We start from the raw sequence: 19,154 nt of genomic DNA, 5'->3' as shown, positions 1-19,154 counted from the left end.
CATGCGTCACATTCGCTGCGTTTCGTTGTGTATAATCCTGAAGCGTATCCACGGCAGGATTTAATCCAACAAGATAAACATCGGGCCGCGCCGCTAGCGAGAACGCGGCGGCTGTGTGAGCCGTCATACGCTGGCCATATTTGCCAGCCTCCGCGCCGTCCCTCAAACTCTGAAGGCTGGATTGTGCAGAGTGTCTGAGGGGGCGCGCGAATGATAGCTCCATTCAATGACGCTCGAGGTGCCTTTGCTGCGAGACAGTCAAAGTTAGAGTATGGGGACTGCAGTGAGAGGGTAGATGTGCATTAGCAGTCTAACAGCACTCTCAGTGAAGGGCATAGTCCCTGGTATATTAACATATAATCCTAAAGCGTATCCACGGCAGGATTCAATCCAACAAGATAACATCGGGCCAAGCCGCTAGCGAAAACGCGGCGGCTGTGTGAGCCGTAATCCACCATTTGAAGAGCAAAAACTGTTGATTAACGCGCTCGAGTGGGGGAGAGCGAGCACATGGAACTCCAGTGCATCACTGTATTCATAGTCAAGCCGCACATATCGCCCCTAACCAACACCTCGTGCAGGACCTCGGCGACCGCAGAAGCAAAACGGTGGGGGTTAGACGCGAGGCGACTTAAGAAATACACTCCAGAGCGCGGATACTTCCTATTGGCGTAGTGCACAGGGGAAGTGTATGCATATTTTACTGTAGCCATAGGCTATCAAGGAGAGAACCTGTAGAGAGGCTGCAACGAACCTCTCATAAGTGCCTCCTCGTGATAACCCATCATACGGCTCCTACCTTTCGTTGACTCATCGCGTCCGCGGAGAGGAGTATACTGCTCGTAGATGATCGCTGAGAACGCGAGATAATAGGGCACAGAAGATTCGCTTCGTACTGAAGGAATGCAATCTGAGTGAAATGGCGCGCGGCACCAGGTATATATATGCGTACGCATGCATGGGCGGTGCCACGCGCTATTTGGCCAATAGGATTGGCGGGATGGTATAGGGCTTCAGACATTCGTCTCACCGAAGGTGTTCCCATAGCGGTGACGTCACCGCAGCATTGAAGTGACCTATGAAAGGGAACGGAGGAGCTGCGTTTTTTTCTGTATAAAAACGCAATAACGTTCACATAGGTCTGTATTGGCCGATTTCAGTGGTTTGTGATCTACATGGAATTAAAAAAAACTGTTTTTTTTCGTTAGAAATTGTGAAAGCTTACACTTGTCACGCTTGTTGATTTGACTATTTTTTTCTGGTAACAATTCTTATATTAATGTAGTATAACTGTGTTATATATATATGTAATATAATCTAATGTAAATTTGTTTTTTTTGTGAAAATTGTTTTCTCTGTCTTCAACCCCAGCATTTTATCTTTTCTTGTGCTTCAGCGCAGAACACAGCTCATTCCCTTTGAAATACTGAAAACAAATCGAAATAATTCATATTTACTTGCTAATAATTGACCATCATTGATAATAATAATAATACTACTACTAATAATAATACTAATAATAATAATAAAAATCAGTAAATACAAATAAAAATCAGTAAATACAAATAAAAAATGTACACACTGGTAGTCTGCTTTCTATATTTTCATAGCAAGATATTGAACTCCACAATAAACAATAAGAAATGTAACTGATAATCCTTTATGGATCCAGTAAGAGTTACAGTGGTAAAATAGTATGCAATGATACAGTGCAGAGCAATAGAGTAGAAATATAGTAAAAGTGATGTGATATTTAAAAAGTAAATGTAGTATAAATCGTACTAAAGTGTTAATAACATTACGAGTACAACATACAATAAAATATAAGTATATAATAATAGATGTATAATAGGTTTAGATCAGGTTTAAATTATTGCTATCCCTGCGTGTCTTTTTAGTTGTGATGTCAAAATAACATAACATGACATGACTAATAAAGACTAATTCTCCGCTGGTTCCCTCAAGGTTTTCCTGTGGGTTTTTATAATGGGGTTTTACGAATAGAAAACACACTTTTTAGGCAGTAAACATAAACAAACTAATGCTCCCATCTTGGTCATTAATAGCTATAAAAGCATAATTTTTCTCTGCATCGCTATTTCATACGAAATTATAGAAACATTCAATACAAACAAATCTCTTTTTTAAAGAACTGGTTTGACAACATTATTTAATTGGGTAGTCAGTTATACAGCAAAGAATTAAAACTTTTTTTTTATGAATTCCTTTCTTATTGTAAATACGCGAACGATATATACCATATGTATCCGGTATTTCTTAACACAAGAATAACACAACAAGTACTCAAATTCAATTTATTTTCCGTGTAAATTTTACAGTACATACATAACAATAGGCAGATAAATGTGCCAGCAACCAAAAAAAAAAGAGAAAGAAAAACATCTTCTAACGTTCTGATCCCGCTGATTCGGATTCGGATGCCAAGCGGTATCTCTGTTCGTAATTAGTCCTTCACTGACCAATCAGCGTTCATTAGCAGAATGCTAGCGTGTTATGGGCAACAACAACTCAACTTGTAAGAAATCGAAAGGACATAAGTACTCGTTCATTCAACTTTCGACCTATAACCCATATTGAACTTGCAAAACCTACAATCAGGTCTGAGATTTCTCAACGGCAATCGGGTGAAAGGGACAAATTTAGCCGTCTAGCCCCATAGACTCCCATCCATTTTGCACTCATGGCGATCGCCCCCAGTGGAACTCTGGTGGAACTGCAAAAACAATTCGGTACAGTGGGAAGGCTCTCCGTAGACGGGCTCTGGCTCTACACAACTAAAGTCCGAACATCCTGAACGATGTCTTCCAGTTTCCGGTTTAGCGGTTGATCTGGGATCAGTCACATAAGACATTTCATCCAATACGTTATCGCTATTGAGCTGAGGAACAGATCTCAGATCAACCAATGGAGACGCACATCTCTAGTTCACTCCCTTGACATAATAACAAATGAAGCGGCTCTTTTATGTAAATGTCTGTATACTATATTGTTCGTGTGTTTTGACATGTTTGTAAGTAACGTTCGTTTTAACGTGGGCAAAATGTAGAATGTCATTTTGACTAAGGCGGGAAGAAATAACTATTGCTTACCAGTCGGTCAGGTGACAGCGCGCGGGGCTCAAAGAATCAGGTAAACAATCGTTTATTTTTACATCAGTGCTGTAAACAAACAATATATACGCAAATGTACTTTACATAATACTTTATAACTGTCAGTTTATATCGAGAGAAAATTGCAATAATGTAAATAGTTAGTAATGTAAATAGTAAATATGTTTTCTAGCTTGTATTGCTAACAGATATGATGCAGCATTTTATGTCTCGTGACACTGTATGTGCAGAAGACCGAATCTGAAGATTATACTAAATTTATGACAAAACTTTGCATGCATCTACTCCAGTTGCAGGTAATTATTAGTAATAATTCAATTCAAGTTTATTTGTATAGCGTTTTTTACGATACAAATCATTGCAAAGCAACTTTACAGAAAATTAAGTTTCTACAATATTTAGTAGTAGCTTATAAGTGGTGACTGTCAGTTTAGGTGCATATGACAGGTATTTCAAAAAATAATAATAATACAAGACGTAGTCAACCAGACGATGAACACTATTAACAGCAATGATTATGTGAATGCATAGTAATTAGCAATATTTGTTAGTTCTGTATGTTGATTCAGGGTAATAAGAAAAAGCTGAATGTTGTAATAGTACACTGCAGAACCATCTTCTGTCTATCTATAATAGGTATACATTTGTCTTTGAGCACAACCATCTCTGATCCAGTGAGATGGGGAACCAGCTGGCTGGAATTGCTCCATCACAGATTCTTTCAGTGGATAGTTACTTCTCTGACATCCATGATTATGGATATGACAAAAGTCTTGGCAGTACGCGGTTTTTCAAAGTGGCCCGGGCGAAACACAAAGAAGGATTGGTTGTGGTTAAGGTTTTTGCGATCCAGGACCCCTCTCTGCCCCTGACCAGCTACAAACAAGAGCTGGAGGAGCTGAAAATCAGACTGCACTCCTGTCAGAACTGTCTGCCTTTTCAAAAAGCCACTCTTACTGAGAAAGCAGCCATACTATTTCGGCAGTATGTTCGGGATAACTTGTATGACCGCATCAGCACGCGACCGTTCCTCAACAATGTGGAGAAGAAGTGGATCGCCTTCCAGCTCCTCAATGCTGTGGACCAGGCCCATAAATCTGGAGTGCGTCATGGTGACATTAAAACAGAAAATGTTATGGTGACAAGCTGGAACTGGGTGCTTCTCACAGACTTTGCTAGTTTTAAACCTACATACTTACCTGAAGACAACCCTGCAGATTTCAACTACTTCTTCGACACATCCAGGAGGAGAACATGCTATATTGCACCAGAAAGATTTGTGGATGGCAGCATGTTTGCCACAGAAAGTGACCAGACAACTCCGCTTGTGGATCTCTCCAGCAATAGCCAGAGGACCAGGGGAGAACTCAAGCAGCCCATGGACATCTTCTCAGCTGGTAGCCATCACCATTATATTTGTTCTGTTTGTTGCATTATAATATGACACATTTTACAAACATCTTTCTCTTTTATTATTTTTTGACAGGTTGTGTGATTGCAGAGTTGTTTACAGAGGGTGTCCCACTCTTTGACCTCTCACAATTGCTGGCTTACCGTAAAGGGCATTTCCAAACCGAACAAGTGCTGATGAAAATTGAAGATCGCAGTATTAGGGAACTGGTAGCATTTCTATTCATATGAGATTTTAGACACTTTGTATTATTTCACTTTAGGTTTTGCAAATTTTTACACTTCCATTCATAAGTTTGGGGTTGGTCAGTTGTTGTTTTTTTGAGTGAAAATGTCTCTTGTGCTCACCGAGACATTTTTTGTTTTTTCGTATAATAAAAGCAGTAATACTGTGAAATAATATTTTGCTATTTTAACATATTTTAAAATAAAATTTATTATTTTGATGGCAAAGATCCGAAATGATTCTAATATGCATATTTGATGCCCAAGAAACATTATTATTATTATTATTAATGTTTAAGCAATTGTGCAGCTTAATTTTTCTGGAAATCGTGATGCCTTCTTTTTCGGGATTTGACAAAGTTCAAAAGAGCAGAGACAGAATTTAATATTTATATAATATATATATATATATATATATATATATATAAAATCTTACTCACCCCAATCTTTTCAATAGTGGTGTGTAATAAATTACATAATAATTATGAAATTTAATAAATAATATGATACTAGTTAGTTAGATACTAGGTAGTACTCTGTATAATTTCATCCACTCTATGCAGGTTGCACAAATGGTGCAGCGAGAACCGGAAAAGCGTCTTACAGCCGAAGAATATCTAAAGCAGCAGCGAGGCAAAGCTTTCCCAGAAATCTTTTATACTTTCCTTCAGCCCTACATGGCTCAGTTTGCCAAGGAGACCTTCCAGTCTGCTGATGAAAGGGTGTTGGTCATTCGTAAGAACCTGGAGAACATCCTTAATAACTTGTGCAGTGGCGGGCAAACCGGGAAAACTGAAAAACCGGAGAAGGAATCTCAGGAGCTTAGTTTATCTAAGGAGCAGGGGCTGGTGGTGCTGGTGTCAGTGATCACATCCTGTCTGCAGACACTGCGTTACTGCGACTCCAAGCTGGCAGCACTGGAGCTGATTCTTCATCTGGCAGGCCGGCTGAATGTGGAGATTGTGCTGGACAGGATTACACCTTACTTACTGCACTTCTGCAATGACTCTATGCCGCGCGTCAGGGCTGAGGCTGTCCGCACACTGACTAAAGTGCTGGCGCTGGTCAAGGAAGTTCCTCGCAATGATGTCAATATCTACCCAGAATACATTTTACCTGGGATTGCCCACTTGGCCCAAGATGAAGCCACAATTGTCAGACTTGCTTATGCAGGTATTTTTAGTAATAAAATAAATGCTGGAGTAAATTGTTCCTAAATTGTCTTGTCTAAATTGCTCTTTTTAAATGTGTAAATACTAGTTTTCACAATCCAATCAGTCTCTTATTTTAAATAAAACAAATAATTTGAGAAAACAAAAAAATCCATTTAAATTGGAAATACTTTGAAATTTCTTAGATCACACAAGTGAAATGGATTGTGAAAGCCATTTCATATTGACTCAATATATATTTATAAAATTTAATGCAATTCCTTATCTTACAGTTCAAAATTTTGGGGTCAGTAAGATTTTTTAAAATAAGAAATTCATAGTTTTACACTTTTCTGCAGTAATGCTTTCAATTGTACAAAAGTGATAGCATTGACATTTCAATTAACTGCTAATTATATAAAAAATATAAAGCAGTTGTTTTAAATTGTAATTATTTTTCACAGTATTACTATTTATACAGTATTTTCAATCAAATAAACACAGCCTAGGTGAGTAAAAAAATTAAAAAAAAAAAATCTTACCGACCCCAAATATTTAAAAAATTGTTATATTATATATATATAGAGAACATAGCACACTTGGCAGAGACAGCACTTCGTTTTCTGGAGCTGGTGCAGGAGAATAATTTGAGCTCTGAGCAAGACCTCAATGGAGAGGACACAGAAGAAACCCTCCCCCCCAATGAAAACTATGATTCAGGTAAATAACTACTCTCCAATAAAATCTCACTTTTATGGTAGTCTTAAAAAGATTAATAGATATTGTCCGTATATAACTTTTTGCACTACAGTAATAGCCAGCTTACACGGCTGTCATTAAAATGCTGTGGATATGATCCATCCCTTGTCCAAAGAGCTGCAGGCCTTGCATGAGATGGTTCAGCAGAAGGTGGTGACTTTACTGAGCGACCCCGAGAACATTGTCAAACAGACGCTGATGGAGAACGGCATCACCCGCCTCTGCGTGTTCTTCGGCAGGCAGAAAGCCAATGATGTCCTTCTCTCCCACATGATCACCTTCCTCAACGACAAGAATGACTGGCACCTCCGTGGAGCTTTCTTTGACAGCATAGTAGGTAGGTTGCCGTCACTGTCACTTAATATAATATCAGACAGTCACAACATGTAACCAAATGTCCTCCTCCCTGCAGGTGTAGCAGCATATGTGGGTTGGCAGAGTTCCTCCATCCTAAAGCCTCTTCTGCAGCAAGGCCTGAGTGATGCCGAGGAGTTTGTAATTTATAAAGCTCTCAATGCTCTCACTTGCATGTGTCAGCTGGGGCTACTGCAGAAACCTCACATCTACGAGTTTGTCAGTGATATTGGTGAGAGAAATTCTGCTCTTTTGTATGCCGTTGTATAATGTGCTTCATAATTATTGTGTATAATTGTTACTGTTCCACAGCTCCTTTCTTATGTCACCCCAATCTGTGGATCCGCTATGGAGCTGTGGGTTTCATCACAGTTGTCGCTCAGCACCTCAGCATCGCTGACGTCTACTGCAAACTCATGCCTCATCTCAGCCCTTTCATCACACAGCCTATTATACAGGTGATGAATAAAACTCTCCTTTTGTGTTTCACAGAAGAAAGGTTGTTATAAAGTTATAAATGTTTGGAACAACATAAATGATGGCAGAATTTTCACTTCAGTATTTAACTCTTTGGACAGATTGATAAGGAGATTGTGTTGCTCAGTGTGTTGAAAGAACCCATAAGTCGCTCCATCTTTGATTATGCGCTGCGTTCCAAAGACATCGGAAGCCTCTTCAGACATCTGTTACTCCGCCAAAAAAAGCGCAACGGCTCCATCCCAGAATGCCCCATTCCTGAGGATCCCGCAATTGCCCAGCTGCTTAAGAAACTTCTTTCACAGGTCAGGAAAAATAATTTTTTTTTTTACTTTTTTTTATTATTATTACTATTGATTTATTTTTATATTTAATTTGTATTGTCTTCATTATGTATAAGGCTGCTGTTTTAAATCTTAATTCCCCACCTCCAAAGCATCTAAAACTCAGTTATACAGATAAAGAAGTTGTTATGCAAATGCTAAGACAGATATATCTACATATTTTCATGTACAAAAGTGTATGTATATGCATATCAATCAGTAGGGTGAGGTATCTTTTTCCTGTGCCAATATTTGCTTATTTTCCAGAAACTGAATAAAAAGATCCCAAATTTTATGGTAGTCCTTTATTTTGCCCTTTATACTGTAGGTTATTCTTTCCAATACAATACAAAGTGCCAATACAATACAAAATCTTTCAACCAGTGGATGGACCCTCTATGTTCTTCCACTAGAATGCTATCAAATGAGTAATAACTGATTAATAGAAGTGTTGCCTTGCCTTATGTCACACTTGTATAAATTGTTAAGCCGTATCATATGGTTTCTATCAGGGGATGACGGAGGCTGAAGAGGACAAGCTCCTAGCTCTGAAAGACTTCATGCTCAAATCCAACAAGGCCAAAGCCAACATCATAGACCAGAGCCACCTAAGTGATGGAGCCCACAGTGGAGTCATTGATCTCGGTACAGTGGGCATCACTGGCCGACAGGTGGACCTCATCAAGCCCAAGCAGGAGTTTGAAGACAAGAGAGGTGGGTGACACACTGTCTGCTAGGGCTGCAACTAACGATTATTTGATAATCGATTAATCTGTCGATTATTTTTACGATTAATCAATTAATCGGTTTATGTACTTATATTTTAGTCCCCCCCCCCCCCAAGTAAATTATTAATAAAGGGTCTTTATCATTCAGCATATATTTTTAAGAGATTTTAACCATTTTGAATTGTCATATCCTCATAAAAAATATACCTGGAGTTGTTTTATTATGTGTTAGTGATCCTTTGTTGAACTCTTCTGCAATCAAAACACTGACCCGTACTCTAGCAAATTTCACAAGGAGATTTCAAATAATGTTTTCACCATGGTAGTCCTTAGAGCTCCTAAAGTAGTTTAACATCCCGAACAAAGCTTATTAAGGAATCTTTCAGAACATATTTTCACGAAGAATAAGGATAAAACAGAATAAGATTGCAATGCGTTTTTTTTATTTACTGGGAAACAGCTTTATAGCTTATGCTGTGAAATTGTAAACAATCCTTCAAATAAAGTGCCAATGGCATGAAACCTGAATGGAACTCACAATTTAAAGTAAAATCCATCAGAAGGTTGTCCAGAAGAAAAAAAATCGGACACACAAAAAACCTGCTGTGTGAATAAGAGCAGTGAATACTTAGAAAAAGAAATGCATTTCAAATATCTTTAAATATTTACCTCTCTCATTCAGTCATAATTAGGCTGCACGACTGAATTATGGAACTGGTAAACGACAAACTGATCACAGAACATGTTTGTAAAGCTTTAAATGTTAACTGTTAAAAAGCAATGTTATCAGCTTTTACAACTAAACATTTGCAAACAACATTGTTACTGGAGAATCTGCACAAATGAAAGTCTTAGGGGCCGTTCACATATCGCGCCTAAAAACGCGTGGAAAACGCTAGGCGCACCGCTTTCTCCTTCTTTCCAAAGCGCTCATGCAGTTGCGCCCCTGAGGCGTCTGCCTTTGCTAAGCAACCATGACGTGCTCTCTCCTTGAAGACGCGGAAATTTCAGCAAAGGATAAATGGATTTGCAGCTCTAAAAATCGCTTGCAGTAGCTCTGCTACTAAATTTATTTCAAAATGGAAATCCATATACAGCTATGATCAGCTGTTCCTTCATCTTGGCTGAGCTTTTAACGTTGTTACGGGAAAGGATGAAGCTGATTATTTAGTTCTTGTCACATGACCCGCGGTTCTGAAAAGTTCTGAAAAGTTGAAATGTTTTTAACTCGATGCGGTGCGGACGCGCCTGGAAAAACGGGTGCGTCGCTTCCATTATGAGCGCGCATACGCTGTGAGCAGGATTGGAATGCGGAAGTAGACACTCAGATGAATAAACTTTTAATACAAATTAAAAAGGGAATATAAATGTTGTGTTTTTGCATTTATTGTTGCGTTTCCACAACATCCCGTATAAATACAAAGAGTTTTGGATTACGACGAACAGAACAGAAATAAATGGTCTAATTTACAATTACTCCCTCAACAGCTGTAGACGCTACCTCGGCATTACTCGCTGGTTTTTGAAAATGACACGGCAATATAATGCGAAGTATGGTTATGTAGATAGTCATGGAGTACCTTGATTTATATATTCAAATGATATATACACATATATATATGTATGTGTGTGTGTGTGTAACAAATTGTCACCAGTCTTTGAACGTCACCAATAATATACTGAACATTCCCTTAGCCCTTACGAAAATTTACCATGGATCTGCTACAAAAACTATAGTTAAACTATGGTGTTTTTATAATTACAGCACATGGTAATTAATATGCCAACAAATATTTTTACTACAATAAACTTTTGCAAAGAAGGAACTATACAGGTTCTGAAGAACTTGCCCAAAAACACTCGTCACTTTCTGTCACTCGTCACGCGTTTGCCATAGCTTTTTTATTAAAACATTATACACTGCAAAGTTTAACTTTAAATGACATCAATTAATACATCAAAACCAGTTGATCTCAGTTCATTCTCTATTTCCCTTCAATGAACACAAAAATGTGTTTCATGCCGCAAAAAAAAAAAAAAAAAAAAACCATCCTTGGAACAAAATCCTGTGTAAACAAAAGCCCAGAAGATCACCACGCCGGCCTCTTCCCTGTACCCTGGTGGGTTAAACTTGAAAAGGGCTCTGCACTGCAAGCATTCCCTGATGCTGTACATCCGTCTGAACTCGTTCTGGTAGACAGGAGGACAATTCTTCCAGTTGGCCACAACTTATAGTGTAAAGACAAAATACAGGAAAGATAATAATAATAATAAAAAAAGTTTAACAGCCTCATACTACAAAGTTCAATTGGAGAATGAGCATTAAACAGGGGGAAATCTTACTGTCTAGCCAGGCAAAGTGTGCCGCTTTCCGGAAAACTTCTTGAGTGACCACATCCCTAAACCATCTGCAAACCAGAGAAAGTGTCAAATATGCAGAGTCACCCGCTGACAAAATAACTTCACTGAGGATTTCCAGGGGAAGCTGTTGAATCAAAAACATACATAGGTTTATTTATACAAGTATATAAAAGTTATTAAACATTATATAAACACTGAATACAGACAACCTTGCTTTAAACAAACTCTATAGATTGTTGTCACAACTGCATACTCATTCTTTTATAATACCACTAATAAAATGTTAATATATACAGTACTGTGCAGAAGTATTAGGCATGTTAGTATTTTCACATTGAAAAAAATAGTTTTAAGACAATTATTTATATCTTTTGCTGTAGTGTGTCAGTAGGGTATATTAGTTTACATTTCCACACATTCATTTTGCCATTAATTGTAATAATCCAGTGAGATATTTGTATATATTTGTATGCATGATCCACATGAAGATCTTTTACATTGAATATAAATATTTCTGTCTTATATGGTGAACAAAATCCACATTAGATCGCAAACAGAAGTTATTTAAAACACTCGCTGCTGTCTGAAAATGAATTAAGATGAAATGTTTTTAAATGTCTTTGATGCTGATGTTAACTGATAGCTATATATGAAATAATCCACGGTGCTGACCAATATAGTACTTGTACATAATCCCAATTTCATATCTGAACAACTATGTAGCTGTAAAAACTAAAATACCTCTGCATGTACACACATGTAATGATTAGTTCTTAATGAATGTATGTGCACAAATAACCTGCTTTGCTGGACTCTGCCTGAAGACACTGTCTTTTGAATTGTGAAGTTCCTCCCCTCAGTGGTTGAGCTCTAAAAGAACAAATGTCAAGAGGTAGGTATATTGCTAGATATAGTACAGAGTAATGTTTCATGTAGCAACATTCAAACAGCTACATACATTTGCGGAGTGAAGCTGTCCAGGAGGAGAACAGAACACCACCTCCTCCTGATCATGTCATCCTGAAAAATAATAATAATAATATACACACAATAATCATGCATGTCTGTTCAAATAACTTGACAAATGTAATGGCATACCTCTGTAAAATCAAACCTAAGAACTAAAGCCATGTACAGAGTGTACTGTTACAATCCAGAAAGAACAATAAAATGAGCAATTTATAACAATTATTAACAATAATTATTCAAATTGAACGTACCATGGATAAATAAATGATCGAACATCGAATTTAATAGTATAAGATATTTACACAACCACTTTTACTCACCTCATGCAATCAACGTGGAATAGCGTTATTACTCTGCTGCTGCAGTTGCCACCGTTCTGTTTATTTCAACGCAAACTGCCCCCTGCTGGCTCGGAGCAAAATGTCAAAGGCGGGGAAAAGAAATATGGGCGGGGCGACACGTGAGTAAAGTACTCACACATCCCGCTGTATGCTGCAGAGATGCTGTTCGGGAAGCACGTGACATAAAACGAGGCCAGCTATTGGCTATTCGCTACTTCTCCTGTTGTACTGGCTGAGTAAAACCTCCGGTGGCTCCTTACTGCCACACTTTGGTCACCGCAGATTTGAAATATGCACGAAATGAGCCGCTTACGGCAAATAAGTTATTTAGCAACGAATCGATGACTAAATTAGTTGACAACTATTTTAATAATCGATTTTAATCGATTAAATCGATTCGTAGTTTCAGCTCTACTGTCTGCATTCATATTTACTGTTATTTGAGGATATGTATACACTTCTCATGTCACTGGGTCGCCATTTAAAATGAATGTCTTTAATTTTCATTTGTTTGCAGACTTCATCCCTTCTGCCTCTGGTAAATTGTTTAGATCTCAAGCAGCCGTGCTCTGTTTGAAGTTATAAATCACTCACTTTGACTAAGTCGGAGGCTTTGTGTGTCTAAATCTGAGAATTCATTATAACAAGCAGATGTGATGTGGATGTATACATTTTGTTTTGCACGACAGCTCACGTTGGCTAATGCTTTTTTTTCAGTCAGTTTTCGTACATACTAGCTGGAGTGTACTTTCAGAGTGTTCAGTATGGCTGCTGCTGGTGACTGAATTAATAAAGGATAACAGATTTTCCAGTATACGCTAGCAGTTAGTTTTATTTAAAAAATTATAATAATTTTCTTATTCAGCAAGAATGAATTGAAATAAGAAGTTACAGTAAAAACATTTTAATGTTAAAAAATATTTATATTTAAAATACATTTGATTATTTTAAACCTTGTATTACATTAATACTAAAATTAAATCATATATATTTATTACATTAATATTGAAATAAGCACCAAATCAGTATATCAGAATGATTTTTAATGGATCATGCAACAATAAAGACTGTCAGTTAAACATTCAGCTTTTTTATTATAAAAATACAATAGAAAATATATTGTAATAGAAAAGTTTTTTCAAATTGTAATATGCTGTTTTTACTGTATTATTAATCGAGTAAATGTAGCCTTTGTGAGACTTTTCAAAAACATTTCAAAATCATTTAATAAATGATTACTTTTTAAGGCACCCCATTCCAATGGATTAAAATACATTTATACTTTTTTTTTATCCTCAATAGATTTATACCTTATTAGTCCTCACACACTTTTTGAACTACGTAGTGTGAAAGTGTGATAAACTGCAGCTATAGATGGAGTTGTAGGAGTTTTTTTTTTTTTGACTTTCAACATATTGTATAGTCCTCTTCATTTCTAATGCATTTGGGAAGTAAAGTTGATTTTGTTTGCTTCGCTTCTATTAAAGTTAACTTTTTGAACTAATGAATTTACTTAATTTAAGTACTATATGTCACTGTGTGACTAAATCAATTGCTTGATTTCATTTACATGAGTCAGTCCGCATGTTAACGCTTTAACTGAGCACCGAGTGTTTTAGAATCCAGAAATGCATCTTCTATTTTAAATAGGTCAATTTAAAGTACTAAAGGTCAATTTTGTTTCTCTTTTTCAGCTCGCAAACATACGAAACAGGACTCCAACTTGAACGAAGAGTGGAAGAGCATGTTTGGTTCTCTGGACCCTCCCAGCTCAGCCCAGGCACCCTCAACGGTACCTAATGTTCTAATTCGATCTGAGCACTCCTTACAGACTCTTTACCTCCCTCATGTTCCATCCTCAGCCCAGGTCGACTGCTGAGCCAACAGTGTGCTCTCTCCCCTGCTCTTTCTCTGCCCCCTCAATCATACTTTCTTCATCAACACCTTTTTTAGTGTGCATTTGTCCATGTTGCAGCTTTGTATTATTTTTCATTATGTTTGCACAACTCCCCGTTGCTCTTCAGATTCCTGAAAGTGGAGCCATTCAGCCCAAGAAAACCACAGGAGTCCCTATTATTCAAGTGGTACAGTCTGTAACCGGCACGTCCACGTACCAGCGGCGCATCACCACATGCAAGGCAGAGCTACAGCAGCTGGTGCAGCAGAAAAGAGAACAATGCAATGCAGAGCGCATGGCCAAACAGATGATGGAGAGTGCAGAGTGGGAGAGCAAGCCTCCACCGCCAGGTACAGCAGTCACATGTCATCTAGCTAATACAAGTACATTGTGTGGCTGTCTAGCCTCTGCTTGCTCCATCTTGTATAGAAAACATATGCAGCTGACTTTTGTTGATCTGTTCTTTTTTTAAATGCATAGACATTTTAATTGGGAACTAAAAGCTATATATCAAATTCTGAATATCATGGAGTTAAAAGATATTGCTCCATTAAGTAACTTTTTGTTAGTGGCTTGTAGTGTAACTAACTTTTTTGAACTACTTTAATTGGAGTTGGTTGGTGTTTCCTAGCTTGTGTGCCTCACATGGGTTATTTCCACTGGTAATAACAGCTGTTTCATTGCAGGGTGGCATCCAAAAGGTCTTCTAGTGGCCCATCTCCACGAGCACAAATCTGCCGTGAATCGAATCTGTGTCTCTGACGAGCACTCCATCTTTGCTACATGCTCCAATGATGGAACTGTAAAGATCTGGGACAGTCAGAAAATGGAGGGCAAGACGACCACCACAAGGTAGATAATATCTATACAACGTCTAAAAATGGTCTAGGTTGTTGTTGTTTTACTGTTATGTGAGCTGAAATTATTGAAAATGCGATCGTTTCAGGTCTGTGCTGACGTATTCTCGGATTGGAGGCCATGTGAAAACACTGACTTTTTGTCAGGGGTCACATTACCTTGCTGTTGCATCAGATAATGGTTCCATCCAGCTTCTTGCAGTGGAGGCAAACAAGCCGCCCAAATCACCCAAAGTCCAGCCCTGTCAGACCAGGTGTGTCCAGGTTATGTAACTCCACTTCTAGCATCTTAAATTTGTGTGAGGCCATACAACAGTACAAATGAGTAAATCAAGACCATCAGCCTCAGGTCAGTGACACTCAACAAGTCAGATCAGTGAGCCATTGAATCTCTTCCAGGTTCCTGGATCCCAAGGATGAGGGCTGTGCGGTGGACGTACATCACTTCAACTCAGGGGCACAGACGGTTCTGGCCTATGCCACTGTGAACGGCTTTTTGGTAGGTTGGGATCTCCGCAGCAATAGCAATGCCTGGACCCTCCGCCATGACCTGCGTCTGGGCCTCATCACTTCCTTTGCTGTGGACATGCATCAGTGTTGGCTGTGTGTGGGTAAGAGGGCTGGATAGTTTGGGTGGTGTTTCATGGTGCTCGTACAAGCAAGTGAAGAAGACATGTGTACCAATCAAAACCCAAATTACTGAAGAATGTTTTCAGCAAATTCCTATACCATTGTAGTGATTCGTAAAGTTTGCCGTGTCAAGCTTGGACTTATTTTGTGTCATACTTACACAGGCACAAGTAATGGCACAATGGCTTGCTGGGATATGCGTTTTCAGTTGCCAATTTCCAGCCACTCCCACCCAGCCCGAGCGAGAATCAGACGCCTGCAAATGCATCCCCTCTACCAGTCCTCTGTCATTGCAGGTATAAAGTCTCTTATGATCACCACTGCTACATTTATTTGATCAAAATACAGTAAAACAGAAATATTTTAAATACTATTACAATTTAAAATAGATTTTTTTTAAGCTGAATTTTCAGAAGCAATTACTCCATCACATGGCCCTTCACAAATCATTTTAATATGCTGATTTGATGCTCAAGATTCTCTGTTGAAATTTTTTTTGTAATTACAAGTCTTTACAGTCCCTTTTGAGGAATTTAATGTATCCTTTAAGAATAAAAGTATATTATATATATATATATGTATATGTATATATATATATATATATATATGTATATAATATATATGTATATGTATATGTGTATATATATGTGTATATATATATATATGTATATGTATATGTATATATATCCGTATTTTCTGCTATCCGTTGGCTAGCTTTACATTATATGATCACGCTCTTATTCATTTAAATGCTTTTAAACATTTCAAGCGCGGCAAGACAAAAGAGAATGCGCTGTCTGTGAATGCCCTTATGTGACACATACACACGTACACACACACACACACACACACACACAATGCATAGACAGGGCGCCAGAATCCAGTTCTCTTAAGCGCTTGAACTAACAATAAACATCCCAAAGTGCCAGTTTTGTCGATTATCCTCATAAGAGCAATCTTAAATGATTTATATAAAGTTTAAAATGAACAAAAAGAGTTGTGAGAGAATGAGGCGAGATCCATAGACAGTATATAAACGGTGAGATTCGCGTGTCTGTCTGCTCTTAAAGGGACAGCAGCCAATAAAGCTTCCTGTCAGTAAAGTTAAAGAACAAAGGGAACAGAGAAAATGACTCGCTGCTCTTGACTAAATAACTTTTGTAGCTTTAATAAGGATTAACTATTTAATTTATAGTTTATGCAGTGCAGACTGCATATAACTTTGATAACTTTATTAAATTTCTGTATATTTCCTAACCGTTAAGACAGGAAGGGCAAACATGTAAAACATGTTAACATGACATTTATTATGGGTTTATGTTAGCATTGTTTTAAGTTTACTTAAATTAAAAACTGTTATATTTTTGAAGCCTGATAATAAATGTAAAAAAAAAAAAAAAAAAATCAGTAGCTGTATTAATATCAGTAATACTGGCCTTCATTCATAAAAAGATGTCATTTAAACAAGTATTTAAATTTAACTGTGAAATTATTACATTAAAAAATATATTAAAAACGTACAAAAACATTTCTTTTTTAATTGCGATTAATCACAGAAAAAATGTGTGATTAATCTAGTTAAAGTTTTTAATCGATTGACAGCACTAGTATGTATATGTATATGTATATATATGTATATACATACACACACACACACACACACACACACACACACGGTTTAAAGGTTAAGGTTATAAAGGTTTTTCGTATTCTCTTTAGCTGTCCAAGGTAACAATGAGGTGTCCATGTGGGATATGGAGACTGGAGACAGGAAGTTCACCCTGTGGGCTAGCTCTGCACCTCCGCTTTCAGAGATGCAGGTATGTTGTCACTTCTGCATCACAATACACTTTCACAATAAAAAATACAATCAGACTTGCCTGCTGTCATTACACTGGAATCTGTTGTTCTCTGCAGCCGTCTCCACACAGTGTTCATGGGATATACTGCAGCCCTGCTGATGGCAACCCTCTCCTACTTACAGCTGGATCTGACATGAGAATCAGGTGAAACTAGTTAGCAAACTAATCACTGTTGAGGGGTGAAGATTTAGCAGGTTAGAAGGCACCAAGGCTTGTTCGAAATCCAATGTTTGCACAACAACCTGTTTACAAAGACTACAACACATTAATGTGAAAAATTTCATATTTAAAAGCAACGTTTTTGTTTCCATTCAAACAATTTAAGCAATTTCCAAATATCTCGAACCCTGAATTTCAGATGATACCTTTATACAGAATCAGCTGCATTCAGATTTAGACACAACCGATATTTCCTCAAATATTATTATTAATTGGGTGCAAAAGTTTTACATTCCCAAAGTTATGAGAGCATGTGCAGGTATATTGAGCATGTTATGAATTTGAGTGTGTTCTGTATGATATCTGCAGGTTTTGGGATTTGGCCTACCCTGAGAGATCATACATCGTCGCAGGCTGTGCAAACGACTCGCTTCACTGTCCTTCTGTGTTCTACAACCGCAAGATCATTGAAGGAACAGAAGTTGTACAGGTCTGAACCTTATTTCCATCTGATTTTCTGTTTTCTGCACATTTATATTTTATTGATGTTCTGCTCTGTCTCCCTTTGACCTAACCAGGAAATCCACAGTAAGCAGAAAAGCGGACCCACTGAAGACACCCCCCGCCGTGGCCCAGAATCGCTTCCTGTGGGTCACCATGACATCATTACTGATATTGCGACTTTCCAGACCACCCAGGGCTTTATAGTCACCTCTTCTAGAGATGGAATTGTCAAAGTCTGGAAGTAAGAGAAACCCTGTGCGAAGATGGGACACGTTTAATTGACATCTGATCAAGTGCACTGTAAATTTAAATATAATGCCAATTAATATAATTAAACCATTTAGCATCAAATCCACTTTAAATAAATTAAATGTAAATATATAAAACCCTGAAAGCCAACAGAAAAGTTTGCTTTGTATGTTTTTGTTTTTCTATCATAACACTGCAGAAAACAGGACATGGTGGGTCTTCACACAGTAGGTACACTTATAGTGTTCTTTCTGCACAGCTAAACTCATATAGTTTTGTTTTGAGGCCTGAGTGCAAGACATGGATGAGCATGAAATTTTCATTATAATCACTGTGTAATAGTTATGGATATTACTGAATAAATGTCATGAAATATATCTATTTGCTTATTTGGTTTAAAAAACATTGAGCACAGCATATTTAGCATTGTTTCAAGTGAACATGAAACCTCTAGACCCATGGATTCCCAAATGAATAAAATCAAATCCAACAGTACTTTTTTTATTATGGAAAACCTAGTCAGATTACAGAAGTAAAACAGGTTGTGATCAGTTTTTCAGAATTTTTAAAGATAAAAAAAATGCATACATTTGAACAAATGTGTAATTACTGAAAACTATTTTAATCAAAGCAGTATAAAAAAATATTATTGCAGACTACTAGTGCTGTCACAGAACATCTTGACTGGAAAACTTTATATATATTGACATTTTAATCCACACACAATGTGACTGTTAGAAGGTTTAAGTTTTTTTTTTTGGGGGGGG

The 19,154-nt window shown here is 37.5% G+C and overlaps 1 protein-coding gene and 1 long non-coding RNA gene across 5 annotated transcripts; one reads left to right on the top strand and one right to left on the bottom strand.

The window, feature by feature from the left end:
* Positions 1-2,889: 2,889 nt before the first annotated feature.
* Positions 2,890-18,882, top strand: LOC132158698 (phosphoinositide 3-kinase regulatory subunit 4-like). Of its 4 annotated transcripts, XM_059568229.1 has the most exons (22): positions 2,890-3,150; positions 3,304-3,427; positions 3,768-4,528; positions 4,618-4,751; positions 5,330-5,939; positions 6,503-6,637; positions 6,792-7,013; positions 7,089-7,262; positions 7,343-7,488; positions 7,609-7,812; positions 8,343-8,544; positions 12,747-12,767; positions 13,924-14,021; positions 14,254-14,476; positions 14,813-14,978; positions 15,073-15,237; positions 15,383-15,594; positions 15,778-15,909; positions 17,333-17,433; positions 17,531-17,619; positions 18,004-18,124; positions 18,213-18,882. In XM_059568229.1, the coding sequence occupies exons 3-22, from the start codon at positions 3,811-3,813 to the stop codon at positions 18,381-18,383; spliced, it is 4,044 nt and encodes a 1,347-aa protein (XP_059424212.1). In that variant the 5' UTR covers positions 2,890-3,150; positions 3,304-3,427; positions 3,768-3,810; the 3' UTR covers positions 18,384-18,882. The 4 variants fall into 4 exon arrangements, with proteins under 4 accessions (XP_059424212.1, XP_059424213.1, XP_059424215.1 ...); XM_059568230.1 differs by lacking the exon at positions 3,304-3,427; XM_059568232.1 differs by lacking the exon at positions 12,747-12,767.
* LOC132157813 (uncharacterized) lies at positions 10,468-11,806 on the bottom strand. The gene is made up of 3 exons (XR_009437624.1): positions 11,719-11,806; positions 10,902-11,043; positions 10,468-10,786 (listed from the first exon to the last, which is right to left on the bottom strand). It is a non-coding gene; the product is annotated as an uncharacterized LOC132157813 (long non-coding RNA).
* Positions 18,883-19,154: the final 272 nt, after the last annotated feature.

Source organism: Carassius carassius, chromosome 15, assembly GCF_963082965.1.
Source record: "Carassius carassius chromosome 15, fCarCar2.1, whole genome shotgun sequence".
NCBI lineage: Eukaryota > Metazoa > Chordata > Actinopteri > Cypriniformes > Cyprinidae > Carassius > Carassius carassius.
Note: the sequence above shows the minus strand (reverse complement) of the source record. Positions and strands in the feature narration are given on the sequence as shown.

What these genes read in the sequence shown, in the direction of transcription:
- LOC132158698 (XM_059568230.1), top strand. Translation starts at nt 3,811, where the DNA reads ATGGGGAACCAGCTGGCTGGAATTGCTCCATCACAGATTCTTTCAGTG. An exon ending in CAATGAAAACTATGATTCAG is followed by an intron (nt 6,638 to 6,791) that starts GTAAATAACTAC and finishes CCTTGTCCAAAG; the next exon opens with AGCTGCAGGCCTTGCATGAG. An exon ending in TCAGTGTTGGCTGTGTGTGG is followed by an intron (nt 15,595 to 15,777) that starts GTAAGAGGGCTG and finishes ATACTTACACAG; the next exon opens with GCACAAGTAATGGCACAATG.